At 32.0% G+C, this 21,442-nt stretch overlaps 1 protein-coding gene across 1 annotated transcript; it reads right to left on the minus strand.

Annotated features, from left to right (window-relative positions):
* Nucleotides 1-18,061: 18,061 nt before the first annotated feature.
* Nucleotides 18,062-19,324, minus strand: LOC108455348 (uncharacterized). Its single transcript, XM_017753922.1, has one exon. It carries the CDS (start codon nucleotides 19,322-19,324, stop codon nucleotides 18,062-18,064), a length of 1,263 nt encoding a protein of 420 aa, XP_017609411.1.
* Nucleotides 19,325-21,442: the final 2,118 nt, after the last annotated feature.

A 21,442-nucleotide genomic window follows, 5' to 3' on the forward strand; every position in this document is an offset into this window, starting at 1 on the left:
ATGTGATTTGAGTAGACGGTAATGAGTAAGTCAAGTTTATGCTCACTTTTGAGCTATGAGTATGATGACTAATGGTGAAATTGTTGTTGTATATTTATTTATATGCATCTTACTAAACTTTACGCTTACTCTCTTTCCTTTCCCTTTTCTTTCAGTGCCGCTTAATTAGCTCAAGGATCCCTTGAAGTCGGAGATATCGATCACACTATCAATCAAAGCACTTGGTATAGTATAAATCTTCTTTTGAGTATGGCATGTATAGGACTAGACTAGGATGTTTGTTTTAATGAGAAATTAGTTATGTACTTTGGCTTAAGTCAAAAGCCCTTTATTTTGTATCAAGCTTAGAATAATGGCTATTATTCATTTTGGTAAATGCATATAATGTTCTTTCTATGGATGAATTGGTGTCTATTGTGGTGAAATTAGTATATTGAAATGATCTTGTGTAGGTTGTGTAAAATGGGTGACAAAATGGCTTGGAAGAATGGTCTCCTTTTGTCCACACGGGCAAGGCACACGAGCGTGTGTCTAGATCGTGTGTGACATACGGCTCACTCCCATGGGTGTGTGTTATGGCCTTGCGTCCCCTGCACTTAAAATTTTAAGTCAGTTTAGTACACAGGTAGGCCACACGGGCGTGTGTCATGATCGTGTTTTAAAGTCAGTGTTGTACACGGGCAGGCCACACGGGCGTATGTCATGGCCGTGTTTTAAAGTCAGTGTTGCACACGGGCTAAGGGCACGGGCGTGTCCCAAACCACACGGTCTATACCCATACGGGTATGTGGAGCTTTAAAGCATGAATTTTTCAAGTTTTTCTCAAGTTCTCGGATTAGTCCTGAACCGTCTCTAATGTATGTTTTGGGCCTCGTGAGCCTGTTTAAGGGACATAATGCATGTGAACGAGAAGTTTTAAGTTAAAAGAAATTTTATTGCCCGATTTTATATGCTTATGCTTGAGTTAAGTCTGTTAGCACCTCGAACCCTGTCCCGGCGTCGGATACGGGCGAACAGTGTTACAATATATGGATTGAAAATTAACATGAATTGTAATGAAATGGTATTAAATATGAATTGGTTGATATTTGAATTTGAAATTAAATGTATACAATTGATTAAAACTTGTATTATCTTGACTTGAATCATGAAAATATCACTGAGCTTTATTGCTGAGCATACGGTTTGTTTTTTGTGCATAGGTTAGGTTCATATCGAGGTCCCAAGCAACGACTTTTGATCTATCGTAATTTGATATGGCAAATTAGGCTTTCTTGGCATACTTGAGGAGCTTGTTTTCAAGCAAAATAGTATTGTTTACTAGTTTTTTTTTGTAGTTTTTAAGTCTTCGATTTAATAAGTGTAAATGCCTCTTTTTACTTATTTTGAGACCCAAATTGGCCAATGGTGTCATTGAGGGACCTAAAATATGATTGAATGTTTGTAGGGATGCGTTGGAGGCCAAAATCGAGTAAGACCAAATGAGAGGGTATCATGATATCCTACCTTTGGAATCACGATACCTTCAATAGGCCCCAAAGATGAAAACCACCTATAATGGAATTGCGATATCCACTTTGGGTTTCACGATACCCACTTGCCCAAGGAACACCCTAATTCAAGTTTGCTAATGGTATCACGATATCCTATCCTTAGATATCACGATACCAATATCATGAGGGACAAAAATTGACGTGTAGGATAGTCTTTGTCCAACCGAAGACTAATTTTTGAAGGCCTGTTCAAGGGCTTTTTGGGCATAAAAAGGGTCAAAAATTGGGCACAAAGATATTTTCTTTTAGGTTTTCTTTAGTTTTTCTCTGCACTTTTCTAGGGTTCTTATTTTTCTCCATCTTCCATAACTGTAGTGTTTATTTTTCCTGTATTTTCCTTCTTGTTCTTGCTGCTCTTGTACTTAGCTAAGTTAGTTAACCTTTGTAGCTTGGATTTATTTGCAACTTTAGTCTCTTTCTTTGCTTGTAGGACATTTCAATCTTCTAGTTTAATGTATTTAAGTTTCCTTTAGTTTAATTTGTTAAAGACTTTACCTTTTAGATTTCTTAGCATTTATTTCACTAGTGAATGCCCAGCTTTACTTTTCTTTCAAGCTTTATAGCTTAAAAATTCCAACTTTCATCTTTTTCTTAAGTTCTATTTTCACGGCTGCAAAGCTTTCTTCTTTTATGTTTGTTAGCTTATTTTTTCATATGGGTAACTAAACCTTTCCAGGGGTTGGTTGATGGAGATGTGGTGAGCTGATTTTGGGATAAATGACCAAATTGTAATAAACTGGACTAATTTGAATGAACTTAAAACTTAGGATTGATGACCTTATGAGAAGATTTAGGCAAGTGAGACTGAAAGGATATCTTGTTGAAACATCGATTCATTAGTCCCGGGTTAGCCGGTAAGATTGAAAGATAAACTGGATTAACTTATCCAATTTGGTACCGAGAGGTAAAATGGAACCATTTTAGGAGTTTAAGCAATTTGGATCCCTAATTCAAGGATGGGTGAACCACATCGAGATCAATCAACCATCATTTGTTATTTACCTGTTAGTTTTGTAAATTTGCATGTTTTACATTTTAGTCCTTGGTAGCTAGATCGTAGATTAGTATATTTATCCTTGACTTCATGATTTTCCATACTATAATGTTTAGTCATAAGTTGGTTAGGCTCTTTATTTTGCATGCTTGCTAGTAGAAATTGTTCAATCACAGACTCTCTTGGGTTTGATCCTCGGAGTACGGTACCTCATTGTACAATTATATTACAACTAACTTGTCACACTTGCAGACATTGCACGTATTAGTTCTATTTGATCCTTGTATTTGTTTGTTGATTTTTCTTCCTCCCATCGCTCGCGAAGGGCGACGAGTAAGAGGGTGGTCAATTTTAGCATCTAGACAAAGATCTCAGGCTCAACAATGTTTGTACAGCTTCTTTTGTTGGTTTTATGACATGTACCTAGGTTAAGTTGGAATTAGTATTTTGATTTGGTCATATGTTTATATACATGAAATTGTGAATGACACAACTTTTGGTTAGACATATTTTTTGGTATGTTAATAGGCTAATTGGTAATGTGTCCATATATGTATATAAATGCCAACTAGTTGAATAAATATGGATGAATTAATTGGTGTACTTGAATGAAATTGTTGAAATGGATGAAAGCATGTATGTATAAATGGTACTTTAGACATAATGAAACTCATTAGGTATATAGATTTGGTTCAAATTATAATTGCAAATGAATTTGCAAAGTTTTAGGTAATTGTAAACATGTACCAAAACTTAACCATTTGAAAACAGTATGTCACGTTGCGACGAGACCAAGTTGTCATGCCACGCCGCAACGTCAAGTTTTGATCGATATGACGAGGCCTACTTAATATATTGCGTCGTGACGAGGAACTCCCTAACGTTGTGATGTCAACCTGATGTTTTGAATTTTTTACAATTTGGTCTTATTTGGACCGTGGGTTAACATGAAAGAACCCATAAGCTCGTATAAGACCCAAAAAACGGTTGTATATTTATATGTATGTTTTGGTTGAAATTAATCATTCAATAGTATAAATCAAATATAGTTTGGCCGTAGTTGCTCCAATAACAAATGTGACACCATGTAACTCGAACCCGATGATTGAGTAAGGTATCGGGGTGTTACAAATATCATACAAAATTGTCCAACCCTAACATGAAATATGGTCTCAAATTTTATTTAAGTTTGCCAATATGATATAAATTGCATCAATTTATGGTATTGATACCATGTAAAAAACTTTTTAATTTTTTGTTAAGAATAAAATATATATCATTTACTACCATTATTATTTTTATCTGTTTCCTTTTTTCCTAGTTTCTTTTCAATCCAAACTAAACAACAAGCATTGAAACTTTTTTCCTTTGATATTTTTTTCACAAAACACACAAAAAATTGAACTGGATCAATTAAAACACATTATAAAATTCGATGCAAGAGAAGAAAATTAAGAAATATCAAGAAAATGAGATGAAAGAGAGCATCAAAGTTTTATAGTAAATTAAAGGCATAATGTCAAATTTAGCCTTCAATCTTTATATTCTTTTGTCAATTTGATCATTATTCTTTTTTTGAGCTAAATTTGGTCATAAACCTTTTAAATTGATTTTTTTAAATGAAAATGCTAATTAAAATATTGATTTTTTAGCGATGTTAGCGTGGCAACTCACATGGAAGTCTACATGTAATTCATGTTGACATGAAACTATTTATCTTATATCGATATTAAAAAAAATTCTAAATTATAAAAACATCAAAAAAATCATAAAAATTTTAAAAAAATTATCATGAAGTATATGCGGATTGCCAAACGGGCTACCATGTTTAAAATTTTAATGTTTTAGTCAATATTTTCATTAAAGAAACTAAAATTCATCTATTTTTGAAAGGTTGATGGTCAAATTCGACTTTTTTTTTTAAAGGTTAAGGTCAAATTTATCTCAGAAAAGAATAATGGCCAATTTGACAAAAAATGTAAACGTTAGAGCTAATTTTGACATTATGACTAAAAAATAATCATTTTACCGTGAGTACAAATTGCAAAGGAAAGACATAAAGTTAATAATGTTTGCAGAGGGAGCTAAAAAAAATTTCTGGAGTGGTCGAGATTAAGTTATTTATTTTTATGTGAGTTAAAATGCAATTTCACCATTGTATTGACATATATCTTTATAGTTTTTAAAAGGACCAAATAAAAAATGCATCATTTGGGGGACTATGATTTTACCATGTATTTACTTAAAATTTTATAAACTTTGAAGAGGCTAAAACTAAAAATTTTCATTTTAGGAGGGCTAAGACCACTACTTGCCTCCCTTTTCCTTCTCCCATAAATGATTGCCTTAGGTATTTAGGATGGTAAAATGAGTGCTTTTAATGTTAAAAAGGGAAAGTTTTAATTTAATCTCAACATTTTATTTATTTTGATATGATGGTTTAAAAATGGTGTAAAACACATTAGTCTTTATATTAATGTGAGTGGATCCCTCCAATACGTATGGCCAATTCTACTAAATGTCCTCAAACTATAGCCCAAATTCTAAATTGGTTTATGAACTTTAAAACATGCTAATCAAGTCCAGAAAATATTATTATTGTATCAATCAGGTCGTTTGTTCACTAAATGTCAATTTAAGCATTAAATGTTAGTTTGGATTTGATATGAAACATATTTAAAATATAAGGATCAAATTATAATTATGTGTGTACCTATTGCATGTGCAATTTAGATCTAACATACTAAAAATTTAGAAGTGTTATTTTTTTCTTATCACATTACATCCAAGGCATTCATATACTTGGTATACATGCATTTACAATTTAATCCATATGCTTTAAACATGAACTATATCATATTTGAGCTGATATATTGTTAGAATTAAGTGACCCGAATCCTTATTTAAATAAAATACAATGGTAAAATAAAATAAAAGAAGAATCCATATAGAATTACACTTCTTTTATTTTATTTTAGAATAAGGTTTTTCAAACCTTACTAAATTCTATCTATTTGATATTGATTAGAATAAGGTGTTTCAGTCTTACTAGAATATGGCTTCACAAGCCTATAAATTGACATGGTCTATTCTTCCTATAATAACTCGAATTTGACATAGTGAATTTTCTTCTCCTCTGCCCGTGGTTTTTTTCCCAAAAGGGTTTCCACGTAAAAATCTGTTTATTTTTATTTTATTTTATTTTATTTTCACAAAGTGGTATTAGAGCTTCCGGGTTGTTCATCTCGATCACGGCAATGACGTCTTTGAAGTATGAAATTTTACTGTTGGATCGCAACACCAAAATTGCATTGTGGCAGATTAAGATGCAAGCAGTTCTTGCGTAGATGGATCTGGACGATACCTTGCTAGGGATAGATAAGATGCCTTCAACATTAACAGATGAAGAGAAGAAGCGTAAGGATCGAAAGGTGTTAACACAATTACATCTACATTTGTCCAACGAAATTTTACAAGATGTAATGAAAGAGAAGACCGCCGCTGCATTATTGAAGAAGCTAGAACAAATATGTATGTCAAAAACTCTAACAAGCAAGCTGCATATGAAACAACGTCTTTATGTTCATCATTTGGAGGAAGGTGCATCTGTACACGAACACTTAACAATGTTTAAAAAAATTCTCTCAAACTTAGAGGCCATGGAGGCTCAGTATGATAAGGAAGATCTAGGGTTGATTCTACTTTGTTCGTTGCCCCCGTCTTATTCAACCTTTAGAGACACGATTTTATATAGCCGAGAGTCTCTCATAGTTGGTAGGTTTATAATTCTTTGACCTCGTATGATAAGATGAAGCATCTTGTGGTTAAACCTGACTCTCAGGGAGAGGGTCTCATTATTCGTAGGAGACAAGATCGGAATGCTGATAATGATCGTGGAAGGACATAGGAACAGAATTCTTGTGCTAAATCTAAGGGTAGATCAAAGTCTTCAAACAGAGGTAAAACTTGTAACTTCTACAAGAAGAAAGGATACATTAAATCTGAGTGTTATAAGCTATAGAACAAGATTAAAAGGGAGGCTGCGAATCAAAAGGGAAAACAAACAGAAAATTTCGGTGAAGCTTCACATGAGAAAATTTCTAGTCGCTTCAGTCAACAATTCTAAAGTGAGAAAGGAGTAGATACTTGATTCAAGCTGCACCTTTCACATGAGTCCCAATCGGGATTGGTTTACAACTTACGAAACAGTGTTTAAAGGTGTTATTTTGATGGGAAATAATACTTCATGTAAAATCACAGTTGTTGGAACAATTAAAGTTAAGATGTTTGATGGAGTTGTTAGAACACTCAGTGATGCACGACATGTTGCAGAATTGAAAAGAAATTTAATTTTATTGAGTACTCTTGATTCAAAAGGGTACAGATACACAGCTAAAAGTGGGGTTTTAAAGATTTCCAAAGGTTCCCTTGTTGTGATGAAAGGGCAGAGAAAAACTGCCAAGTTATATATTTTGCAGGGTTCTACTGTTTCTGGTGATGTAGCTGTCGCTTCCTCTTTCTTGTCAGATGATGATATTACTAAAATTTGACATATACGCCTAGGGCATATGAGTGAGAATGGCATGGCAGAATTGAGCAAAAGAGGACTTCTTGATGGGCAAGGAATTTACAAACTGAATTTCTGTAAGCACAGTATTTTTGGGAAGCAAAAGAGAGTTCGATTCACCAGAGGAATCCATAACACGAAGGGAGTGTTGGAGTATATTCATTCTGATCTGTGGGGGCCATCTAGAGTGCCTTCCAGAAGTGGAGCTAATTATATGCCAACCTTTATTGATGATTTTTCTAGAATAGTTTAGGCGTTCTTCTTGAAGCAGAAAAGTGATGTGTTTTTCGCATTTAAGTGTTGGAAAATTATGATTGAAAAACAGACGGGAAAATAAATAAAATGCCTCCGCACAGACAATAGCTTAGAGTTCTATTCTGATGAGTTTAATAGATTGTGCAAGTCAGAAAGGATTGTGAGACACTTGACAGTTCGCCATACTCCACAGCAAAATGGCGTTGTAGAACGAATGAATAGAACGTTCATGGAGAAGGTTCGATGTATGTTGTCAAATGCCAACTTACCAAAGTCGTTTTGGGCTGAAGCAGCCTCTACTGCGTGTTTTTTGATCAACCGATCCCCATCCATTGCCATTGAGAAAAAGACTCCACAAGAGGTATGGTGTGGTAATCCTGCTAATTATTCTGATTTAAAGATCTTTGGGTGTCCTACGTATGCTCATATTGATAGTGGAAAATTAGAACCGAGATTAATTAAATGTGTTTTTCTTGGTTATAAAACTGGTGTAAACGGGTATAAGTTATGGTGTCCTAAAAATAGAAAAGTTGTGATTAGCAGAGATGTTGTTTTTGATGAAACTGCTATGCTACCTAACTTATCTCTTAAAGACTCTTCCAATAAAGAAAATCAAAAGCAGGTGGAACATCAGATTAATACAAAGTCGACTCCTCAAGCCAGTACAAAAATTGAAGATAGAGTTGCTTATTCACCACAATACTCTATTGCCAAAAACAGAATTAAAAGAGAAATTAAACCTCCAAAGAAGTATGTCAAGGCTCATCTAGTTGCTTATGCTTTAAATGTGGCTGAAGATATAGATACGAATCAAGAGTCATCTAATTATTCTGAGGCGGTTAGCTGTGAAGACTCAGAAAAGTGGATGTCTACTATGCAAGAGGAGATGGAATCACTCCACAAAAATAGAATATGGGATCTTGTGAAACTTCCTAAATGTAAAAAGGTTGTTCGTTGTAAATGGGTGTTTAAAAAGAAAGAAGGCACTTTAGGAGATGAAGAACCCAGTTATAAAGCAAGGCTTGTTGCAAAGGGTTACAGTCAAATTCCAGGAGTGGACTTCACAGATGTGTTCTCCCTAGTTGTTAAGCATAGTTCGATTCGAGCTTTGCTTGGTATTGTGGCCATGCATGATTTGGAGCTTGAGCAGTTAGATGTAAAAACTGTATTTTTGTATGAAGAACTTGAGGAGGATATTTACATACAACAACCAGAGGGTTTTACAGTCTTAGAAAAAAAGGACTACGTTTGCTTGCTGAAAAAGTCCCTTTACGGTTTGAAACAGTTACCAAGACAGTGGTACAAGAGGTTTGATTCCTTTATGACTTCTCATGATTTCAAAAGAAATAGTTTTGACAGTTGTGTTTACTTTAAGAAAAATAGTGATGGTTCTTTTGTGTATCTACTTCTTTATGTTGATGATATGTTGATAGTAGCAAAAGATAAATGAGAGATAAGAAAGGTCAAAGCCCAACTAAGTAAAAAATTTGAGACGAAAGATTTAGGACTAGCAAAGAAGATACTTGGTATGGAGATTCTCAGAGATAGAAAAGCAAGTAAATTGTACCTAAGTCAAAAGGGATACATTGAGAAAGTTCTTTGCAGGTTCAATATGCAGAGTGCTAAGCCTGTTAGTGCTCCTTTAGCAGACCATTTTAGACTTTCATCGGCTTTGTCTCCACAATCAGATGATGAGATTGAGTACATGTCACATGTTCCATACTCTAGTGCAGTAGGATCTCTCATGTATGCTATGGTTTGTTCACGTCTAGATTCATCATATGCAGTCAGTGCAGTTAGCAGATACATGGCGAATCCCAGTAAAGAACACTGGAAAGCAGTTCAGTGGATTTTAAGATACTTACGAGGTACTACTGATGTTTGCTTACAGTTTGGAAGAACTAGAAATGGAGTCATTGGGTATGTTGATGCTGATTTTGCTGGAGACCTTGATAGAAGAAGATCTCTCACAGGTTATGTCTTTACAATCAGAGGTTGTGCAATCAATTGGAAAGCCACTTTGCAAACTACAGTCACTTTGTCTACCACTGAAGCTGAGTATATGGCGATTACTAAGGCTTGTAAAGAAGCTATTTGGTTGAAGGGACTCTTTAGTGAACTCAATAAAGACCTTCAAATCAACATAGTATTTTGTGACAGTCAAAGTGCCATCTTTCTTACAAAAGATCAAATGTTTCATGAGAGAACAAAACACATTGATGTTCGGTATCATTTTGTTCGTGATATTATTGTTCGTGGTGATATTGTTGTGAGAAAAATTGGTACTCATAAAAATCCTGCAGATATGATGGCTAAGTCACTTCCTATAACCAAGTTCGAGCATTGTTTAGACTTGGTTGGTGTTCATTGTTGACATTAAACCCTTAAGGGGTTTTATGGAAGAGGTGGAGAACTTGTTCGTTGAGAGTTCACGATGAAGAACTTGTTCATTGAGAATTCATGTCAAGGTGAAGATTGTTAGAATTAAGTGACCCGAATCCTTATTTAAATAAAATACAATGGTAAAATAAAATAAAAGAAGAATCCATATAGAATTACACTTCTTTTATTTTATTTTAGAATAAAAATTTTTAAACCTTATTAAATTCTATCTATTTGATATTGATTAGAATAAGGTGTTTCAGTCTTACTAGAATATGACCTCACAAGCCTATAAATAACATAGTCTATTCCTCTTGTAATAATTCGAATTCGACATAGTGAATTTTCTTCTCCTCTGCCCGTGGTTTTTTTCCCAAAAGGGTTTCCACGTAAAAATCTGTGTATTTTTTATTTTATTTTATTTTATTTTCACATATATAACGCCTAAGCTAATGACCAAAATGAAAGGACTTGATTGACATGATTTTAATACTTTGAGGATTTATTTAGAATGTTTTGAAATTCATTAACTTATGCTTTAGAATATGAATCATAACTTGAAGACATATGATGCAATTAACCCAATATTGGTCCAAATTATAAGTTCAAGATTAAGAAAGAAACACCGAAGAGTTTCTATGAGAGAACTCTAGAAACTCCCCACTTGAACTGCAAAAGCAAGCCATGCAAAAAGGCTGAACGAAAATTAATGAGCGATTACTATTCAAAACCTGGGTAAAGCACCAACCTTGTTGAAGGACATTGTTCTCTCGGTTGTGAGACTCGTAAGAGAAGAGAGATGGCTCATTTTGATTTTGAATCAATTTAAATAGTGGTCACAATGTTATATTATCATAGTTATAATCGTCCATATTAATGCTGGTCAAGATATTATTTCGATTCTATAATTTCTTTTAGTTGGCCGAAATGTCTTGCATGTTGCGTGAGGGATTGTTTTGCTCAATTTTTGTAGCTGGATCGATGTTATTATTTTCTTTATGCAGACTTTTCTGCTACTGCTAGACTTGAATGATTTTCCAACTTTTTAAAAAAAGAAACATTCATGCAAATGGATATTACAATGATCAATTGCTATAAATTGGGTAAAAGAGCAAGATGAACCCTAAATCATCATAACCCAATACCATAAATTAACAATTAGAAATGTGAATACATTATATTTTTTATTAGATTATATGTGGGGGGAGGTTACTCTAGTCAAAGGTCAGGGCATGTCATTGGATTTATAAAGTGTTGAAAATGGTAGTTACAAATTACTCATCAAATAGAACTGCTGAAGAGAAAATATTTAATCAATATAGACGATTATAACTATGATATTACAACATTGTGACCGCTATAAATTGATTCAAAATCAAAGGAGGGAGGGAGGAAAAAAAAGTGGGCAAGTGGGTGTTGATGCTTTGCTTTCATGAAGCACATAAAACATCTTTCCTTAATTTTTCCCTGTAGCTTTTTTTTTTCACTGAGCTAGAGAAAGAAAATATTGGAGACTGACATAAAGAAAAAAATTGCAAAAACATATACTGAACATGAAAGATAATGGGGTGAAAAGCCTGTTGAAACTTATTAATCATAAGGGTTTCAGAGTTATTCAACAACGGATACCTTTAATGCCCCCCACCCCGGGTTTTGGGCAACAAAATTAAGAAGAAAAAAAAAGTGTTACTTGGACCCTGCAAAAAGAACCTTCAAAACTTTGGAATCTGTTTTCAGCATGTGGAACTAAGGATTGAGTTATGATACAAAAGATTTAGAAAGGTCATGATTTTAAACTTCAAGAGAGTGGCGGTCCCAAATTATCTCTTATTACCTAATTCGAGAAATAGCCTAATCGAACAAGTGCAATCATAAGAGTAGTACAACTTTGCACGAACTCATTTTTTTTTTCTTTGTGGGATTATAAAATATTCTTCGTATATTAAAGTTCATGAGAATTGATATTTTCAAAATTCATGATTAACTTTTTCAACAACGAAGTTATATGGCCTTTTTATAAAAGTAATCTTAAAAATAAATTAATTATTAAAATAACTTATCTTTTTAATTATATACAAAAATAACTTATTTTTTACAATAAAAAGTGGTGGAGCCATATGGTGGCACGTCAGCCAGGGGTATTAAAAAATTATTTTTTGGTGGAGCCATGTTGAATGGCGCCACCAGTATAAAATACTAAGAAAATACTAAAAAATTTGAAAAAACGGGAGACTTAAATTTTTTTTTCCATTTTTGGATGGAGCCATTCTAAATGGCGTCGCCACTTTTTGATTTTCAAGTTCTTATTTTTTTTACTTTTTATTTTTTTATATTTTGTCTCTTTCTTAAGTTTTATATTATTTTCTTAATTTATTTTGCTTATTTAATTTATATTATTAATTTTAAAATTTGTAATATATATTTAAAATGCTTTATAATATTTTTTAAAATTTTAATTATTATTTTTAAAATATTTTTAACTTTATATATATATATTTGTGAAATTAATTTTTATAAATTTTAAAAATATATTTTTAAATTAGTGTTGAAATTATTAGTTTTATAATATTTGAAATGTATGTTTAATATTTTATTAATTTTACATACAATTTTAAATATTATTTTTAAATTCTTTTTATCATTAGGTATATATATTTAAATTTTAAAGTTTAAATTAAAATATATATATTTAGTATAACTAGTCACATCATGTTAGTGATGTGACTATTAATAAATTTAAATATAAATATAAATTTTAAAAATATATATTAAATATTATTTTAAAAATATTAAATATATTTTTTTCTTTTTTTGACTCTTTTATTATTTTGTTTTTCTTTTATGTTTAATTATTATTATTAACTTTAAAAATTTTTAAATATTTTATTAATATATATTTGTAAATTTTAGATATGTATTTTGAGATTATTTTTAAAATTTTAAATACAATTTTAAATACATTTAAAAATTATAATTTTTAATAATATAAGAAATTATAATATTTTAAATATTTTTAAAAATTTTGTCTTTTCCTTTTTTTTTACTTTTTGAAATTTTATGTTTTTTCTTATTTTATTTTGTTTATTTATTTTATTATTAATTTTAAAATTTTGTAATGTATATTTAAAATGTTTTATAATATAATTTTACAATTTTAAATATTATTTTTAAATTCTTTTTTAACATTAGATATATGTATTTAAATTTTAAAGTTTAAATTAATATATATATATATATATATTTATTATAACTTATCACATCATGTTAGTGATGTGACTATTAATAAATTTAAATATAAATATAAATTTAAAAAATATATATTAAATATATTTTTTATTATTTTGACTCTTTTATTGTTTTGTTTTTAAAAAAAATTGTTATATATATGGGTGGGGCTTGGTCCTCCTTGTATAGATGAAGAAGTTGAGTGAGGGTAAAAAATGTACGTTTGTTAAAATTTTATTTTTTGTTTTTATATTTTATAGTTAATGTAATATAATAAATAATTGTATTGTATATTTGTTTTTTTATATTATACTGATTTGAAGATGTCTTCGGAGTAAATACGGATCACACTTCATTGATGATCATTTAAACAGTAAAATTTATTATAAATTAAAAAAATTCGGTTTAGTTTCCCATTTTTTGCTAATCGCTACTCTGTTGAACATGTTTTGACCGCTTTAAAATACTTATCTCTAATTAGTTGTTATTTAGCTTCTATTGAACATTTTAGATTATTAATTTGATTATACTTTGTAATACTTTATTTTTGTTATAATTGATTTAGATATACATTATTTGTAATTGTATTTGTATACTTTAAAAAAAGTTAGTAGCACTCACCTCCAAACATCTAATTTAATCACACAAATTATAATAGAATAGATATATTATAAAAATAAATTAGGATATTTTCATTTTTTTAAATTACTACCCTTAAAATTGACTTACTTAAAACTTTACTCTATTTTTACTAATTTCATACTTAATTTATTAGACAGTGTGTAGGGATTAATACATAAAACTATTACTTGACGAGCTCGATTTATGAAAAAATTCTTTTAATTTTAATATATATATTATTAAAACAATAATAATAAAAGTGAATATATTTGATTATTTACTAGTTAATTTATAAATAACTAGAAAACATAAGTATTTGTTTAAAAATACTTTATGTTTTTAAATTTTATCATATAAAAAATATTAGTATTCCTTGAAAAATAATTTTTCGCTATTACTCACTTTAAAATTTGAATAAGATATCATAAAATTTTAAAATTAGAAATATATACGTATTGTAGCCATTGGTGTCAAATTGAACTTGCTTGAACCAATCATCTTCTCTTGGGTTGCTTTCTGGTTTGGACTTATTTTTTATACTGGTGGAGTTTGAGTTGCTGCTCAATGAATTTCTCTTTTCTTGTAATTTTACTAGTCCTTAGTTCATATTGCTGTAATTTCTTCCATTCTTTTATTATTAATATATTTATTTTAATTAATTTAATGCATAACTATGGTTAGGATATAATAATCACATTTGATTTCTATGTGTTATTATTAATATTTTATGACAAATTTCCATTCTATTATTAATATATTATTACTTATTTAATTTAACTTAAATAAAAAATACTTAGAATGGTTACGTTGGTATAATATAAGTGTGATGTTTTTATTTTCTCAACCTTTCAATTTTACTCTTGAATATATTTTTTATGTTTAAATTATATAGATAATTGATTTATCATATTTTTATAAAAATTTACCATCTGAGGATGGTTATTGGGTTTTGAGGTTGCGGTGTCATTTTCCCAAGTACGATCCGGACGAGCGGATCATGCCATACTTACGGTTGGCCGGATTTGGGGACGTCGCATTGATCCGGAGGTTTGACTTGAGGCCAAACTTACTATCTGCCTCGGTTGAGCGGTGGTGTACGGAGACCCACACCTTCATTATGCCGTGCGGGGATTGCACAATCACATTAGAAGACATCGCTATGCAACTTGGGTTACGAGTTGACGGTGATGTGGTCACGGGTCGAAGCAAAGTGTTGGAACCTTCTGTAGTATGCCACAGACTGCTTGGAGGGTCCCTTCGTGATGGGGAACAGAATTTCACATGCTTGACATTAGCATGGTTGAGAGCAAATTTTAAGCAGTTATCGAGCACTACCACTGAGCAGGAGGTGATGTATGTTGCTCAAGCCTATATTATGCAGCTGATTGGGGGGTACTTCTGCCGAACAACACATGTAATAGAGTCCACTTAAAGTACTTGCCTCTATTGGAGGATTTTTCTCGTGCCAGTAGTTACAGCTGGGGATCTGTAATGTTGGCTGTATTATACTATGAGCTCTGTTGTGCAACAAAACATGGGGTTAGTAATATGGCTGGTTGTTTGGGTCTACTGCAGTCTTGGGCTCTATACAGGATGCCGTTTCTAGTGGCTGTTAGGCACCAACCATATTCGTGGCCACTTATAAATAGGTAAAAACAAAATTATACTTAACATTTAACGACTCATAAGTGTGGATAATATTTTTCAAAGTTTAACTGCCAACGTGTTTGTTTCGATTTCAGATGGGCAACGTCTCCGGGAATTGGTGCGAGCCAGACATTAATCATTTACAGTCAAATGATAGAGGCGTACGCCAGAGAGAAAGTAAAATATATTAATATAGTTTAAGTAACGTTTATTTAACTTATCCACTTACAGTATGTGATGTGAATTGACTCATAATGTTATATTGTGCAGTTCTTGTGGATGCCGTATTCTGCAGTAAACATTGCAACCCTTATTCCTCAGAGGGTTCACGCTGAAGCTTGTATGTGGTGCTTCAACGCGCCGGTGCTCAACTTCTCAACCTTTGAGTGGTACAATGGTGATCGAGTTATGCGACAATTTGGGTGTAAACAATTTGTGCCGGTTGAGCCACAACAGTTTGCTGATGTCCACGGTAAGACCATGCAGGAGAGACATACATTAGATTAGAACATGGAACATCAATGTTATGTAGCACTATGGAATACCCGGTACGACAGGCGGCCTGAGATGCACTCCTGCATGTTTGACTTCAGTCCCTTGACTGAATATATGCAGTGGTACATGAATCGATGGTGAGTTTATTTATATGGTGGACAACTTATGATAGTACCAGGTTAAGGCTACAGACGTGGAAATCAACCTACGGTGGAGGTAGAGGATCAACATATTGCGGAGCCCGACTCGGAGGACCAAGTTTTAAACACATCAGAGCAATGGGTTGACACTTTTTGTGATGAGTCCCAGAGCAGTTCATATAACCCGGACATAGGTGGTTCGAGTTCATATCACCCGGACATGGGTGATTCGAGTTCATATCATCCGGACATGGGTGGTTCGAGTTCATATCACCCGGATATAGACGGTTCGAGTCTATTTGACTTAGAGCAACCACTGACATTAGTTGATATGTTTGGTAATAACATGTACTCCACCCCGCCTCAGGCCACGATTGACCCAGTTGCCAATCCTTTAGATATGTACAATACACCTTAACGTCCACCCCGTCAACGAAGGCTCGTAAACCGTTATACCCCGAGCGATGATACCACTCCTGGTTCTTTCCAATTTTAAGTTATGTAAATTTCAAGTATTATGTGATGTTAGTTGTATTGGCTTAAGGTTTCACAACTTATATATTAGTGTTTTTTTATTTAATTTATTATAAAATCTTTTAAAGTATTAAAAGTTGCAACTATTAATTTTAAATATAATTTTAACACTAAATAATACAAACTTTATTTCTAAAAGATCATAATATAGACAGACCTCAGTTACAACATTTAATTTCTGTCAGACCGTGAAGACTGGCCAGTGTAGACGTTTCCATGGGGACATTTGCTCCGATTGTGGCAACTGTTCTACATATGGTGCAACGCTTTGGATCGACTTGTTCTCTTACATCCATGTCGTTTTGAATCCTCGTTATTGTCGGTCTACCTTTGACTCTCCTACATAGTGACCGATCAGGCAACATCTCGAATGCAGGCAATTGCACTTCTCATGTCAATATATCCCTTAATATAGGGAACTCGTTACCCCAAATACACAACGTACATTCAAGTGTGTATACATCATCGATATATTGTTCGACATTCAAACTATAGGTAGCACAAGCTGCAACCACATGCGCACACTGGTACCGTAGTGCTTGGAACATCCCGCACTCACACCGCCTGTTTCGGAGATCAACTCCATAAGACCGTGACGGGATCCCTGACTGACGACTGATATACTCTGTCACTCGAAAAGTTTCTAATTTCGAGAATATAGTTCTACATTCATCAACCTAGCCCTTTGAGTGTTATCTTTCATGGCATCTCTGATTTTTTTGACGTACACGTGTCCTACCTCTAACTGTTTTGCTTGTTTCAACCCCATTTTTGGCATTAAGGTTGCTAACCTGTAAAATGTGGCTGAAAAAACGGCTGAAATTGGCAAGTGACGCGTACGCCTTAAGAAGGAGTTAACGGCCTCAACAAGGTTAGTTGTCATATGGCTATAACGGTACCCCTCGTCAAAACATTGAGCCCATTGCCACGGCTCCATGCTACTCAACCACTGTGTAAGAGAAGGTTTGCAGCCCGCCTTATCAGTCTCTAACCTCGCCAACTTATGTCTAAATCGGTGTGGTTCCAGCTCGTACCCTATGTATATATTATGATAAAATGCGTTAAAATTAGGAAATGGACTAGAAATAATTACAAATACGAATTTAAATACGATATTTTTACCCATGTTGACAATTCGTTTGCGCCAGTCTTTGTTCTTATACTCATTGTGGTAGTTCACAGCGATGTGACGAATATAATAGACAAACCTCCACGGAACCTCCGATTGCCGAATTGCAGCAACAAGACCCTTCGATCTGTTAGATATAATGCAAATGTTGTCTTTCCTGACAACATGTCTCCGTAAGTTTTGAATGAAATATGCCTATGATTCAGAGTTCTTCGACTCTACGATGGCAAAAGCAATTGGTAGTACATTTCCATTACCGTCTTGTGCAACTGCAATCAGAAGTATCTGCGTGTATTTTCCATAAAGCCATGTTTCATCAACTTGCACTACCGGTTTGTAGTGGGAGAAGGCCCTAACACATGGGTCGAAAGTCCAGAACAGTCGACGAAACACTCTTTTTCCCAGTTCCAGTTCTCCATTAGGGCCTCTATAAGGCAACGTTTGCAAGTCCACGACAGTTCCTGGGACATACTTTACCATTGCTGAAATCCAACTTTGAAGTTCATTGTATGAATCATCCTAGTCGCCGTACAATTGTTGCATGGCCATTTGTTTTGCCCCCCACGCTTTCCTGTATGACACTCTGTATTGAAATCGATCTTGCATGTCTGCAATCAATGTCGACACAGGAATGATTGGGCTATCTTTCACTAGTGGCATGATGCAGTTGCTAATACTTTTGGCATCTAATTTTCGGTGGTCTTGAGACATGCATGCGACAGTACAGGTATGACACCCTTTTAATTTTCGTATTTGCCACTGTTGAGTCCTCTGTATAAATGTAGCACGAACTCGCCAACCACACCCATCGTCGGCTCTCCAACATTCCCCAACGTATAATGTCGGTGTAAATTTGGCAACCTTGTAATCAATCGACAACTTCATGCTGTATTGTTTGATGGCAAACACACAATCTGCCTTGATCTCGAACTGTTGCCCAACGAACAACTCGTCGAACTGTGAATTTGACGCCAATCTATGAGCAGGTACTATATCAGCGTACTCAGGGAACTCGGATGCATGCGCTGCATCTGGATCTACATTCAACATATTACCCCCAGGTTCATTTCGTAAAATAATACCATGACTCGGGTTACAAAATGAAGGGCCGTGAACATCTTCAACCTCCTCTGGGCCTTCATCATCGATATTGTCTGGAACCTCATCAACATCGGGGTCACTAAAATCTTCAACGTCTTGATCAGAATCTTCACCATTATTGGTCATTTCTCTGACATTTGTCTCAGTGCTTATTATCACCTCCGGATGTATTTGTAGATGGGGACCGAGGGTTGGGTTGTTGTACGAACTCCCACCATAATTAGGAATTTTGGATATCTGCGATGTTCCACCGCATTCTAATTGGCTTGTCCATCCAACATTAAGATCAAAATCAAATTCGCAATGTTGACTTATTGGGCTAACATTCTCAACAGGCTCTAAGTCTGCTAACTCAGCAAATAATTCAACTAGTTGGGGGTTCACACTCCTAGTGGACCACCATATTTCCATCATAGTGCCCAAGTCATCATCCTCTAACAGATGCATTGCACAAAATTTGAACGGATCTATAGAGATTGGAAACTTGTAAAATAATTTGGACATCGCCCTTCCACAACGGATAGCTATTTTCGCACTAATCTTCCTTTTCATTTCTGCTAGCTTCATATTTTTTTTGAATTGCAAACCTACTCTTTGCCGGCCTTGAAATACACAGCCAATATCACCTTCTACAATTTCACCATCAAAAACAACATACACCAAAAACACCTCATTATTCATTTTTAACAAATTTTTTGAACTTTTCCACTTAACACAACAACTACACCACTCTATATATAGAAGAGAACCAAGAGGTGGAGCCATAAAGAATGGCTCCACCAAAATACTGTGATTTTTTAGAGTATCGGGGGCCCCGTAGCAATTTTGCCATTTCCTAGTGGAGCCAAATAATTTGGCGCCACCAATTTTCAAGTCTGATAGCCAACTTATTTGTTTCAGCCTTTTTTTTTATTTAAAGTTTTGACTTTCTTTTTTCTTTTTTAAGTCCTTATTTATTTTATTTATTTCAAAAACTTGAAATGTATTTTTTAAAATGTTTTATAATATATTTTTATAAATATTAAAATATATTTTCAAATTATTTTTAAATATTAAATATATTTTAATATTATAAAACATTTAAAATGATTTAAAATATTTTTAATATTTTAAATGATTTTAAATATTTTTAAATTTACATAGAATTTTGAAATTTATAATTTTATTTATTTTAAAAATATTTAACATTTTTAAATTTTTATACAAATTTTATTTAAAAGTTTAAAAGTTTAAAAGTTTTATATTATTAAAATAAAAATAAAAATAAATTTGAAAGATCATATCTTTAAATTATTTTAATATTTTATATTATTAAAAATATGGTTAATATTTAAAAATAATATTTATAATTTTCAAAATTAATTTGAGAAATATACATTTAAATTTTAAAAAATCTAAAACTGATATTTAAAATTTTAACAAATATATATTATAGAACATTTCAAATATACATTACAAACTTTTAAAAATTAATAATAAGAAATAAATAAATTAAATAAACTAAAAAATAAAAAAAATTATAAAATCTTAATTTAAAAATTCTATGTAAAATTAATAATATATTAAACATACATTTCAAATATTATAAAACTAATAAACAAAATACAATAAGAAAATAATATAAAACTTAAAAAAGGAAAAAAAATTAAAGAAAAAGACAAAATCTATGAAAAACTAATCTAAAATTTAATTTGAAATGTATAATAAAAATAAATAAAATAAATAAACAAAATAAAATAAGAAAAATTAGACTTCAAAAACTAAAAAACTAAAAAATTATTTTTTAAAATTTTAAAAATTAATTTGAAAAATACATTTTAAAATTTATAAATAATTAATTTCACAAATATATATAAAGTTAAAAAATATTTTTAAAAATAATAATTAAAAATTTTAAAAATATTATAAAACATTTTAAATATATATTACAAATTTTTAAAATTAATAATATAAATTAAATAAGTAAAATAAATTAAGAAAATAATATAAAACTTAAAAAGAAAAAATCTAAGAAAGAGACAAAATATAAGAAAAAAGTAAAAAGTTAAAAAGTAAAAAAGTAAAAAAATAAAAAAATATAAGAACTCGATAAATCAAAAAGTGGTGGCGCTTATTTAGAATGGCTACACCCAAAAATGAAAAATTTTTTAAAGTCCCCCGTTTTTCCAAATTTTTTAGTATTTCCTAGTATTTTATATTGGTGGCGTCATTCAACGTGGTTCCACCAAAAAATAAATTTTTAATATCCCTGGCTGACGTGGCAAAGTAGTGGCGCCATATCATATGGTTTCACCACTTTTTACTGTAGAAAATAAGTTATTTTTGTACATAATTAAAAAAATAAATTATTTTAATAATTAATTTATTTTTTAAGGTTACTTTTATAAAAAAGCCAAGTTATGTCTTATCTCTTTACCTTTAGTATAATATTGATCCATCTTGTTCAAATAATCAAAATTTATGATTATAGTAGTCAACGCATTTGCTCGTCTTGCCCTTTTTCAGACATTCTAAAAATTCACCCTCAAAGCAGCAATATGTAACATTATGATATCATGGTTATGTTGAGATCATTACAACTTAACACTTACAATTAATTTAAATTTGAGTTTTAGATAAAATAATATTTTAATTAGATCATATAATTGGTTTCGAATGAAAAGTTGTTTTTTAAGAAAAATGGATGCACATGATGGAATAAGACAATTGTGGTAAATATCTGCTCCGACTTTTAAATTGTAGCACCCCAAACCCGGCTCAGAAGTTATGGCCGGATCCGGCATGCCACATCAAAAACGT

The sequence above is a fragment of the Gossypium arboreum genome, chromosome 6 (assembly GCF_025698485.1).
Source record: "Gossypium arboreum isolate Shixiya-1 chromosome 6, ASM2569848v2, whole genome shotgun sequence".
NCBI classification, from domain to species: domain Eukaryota; kingdom Viridiplantae; phylum Streptophyta; class Magnoliopsida; order Malvales; family Malvaceae; genus Gossypium; species Gossypium arboreum.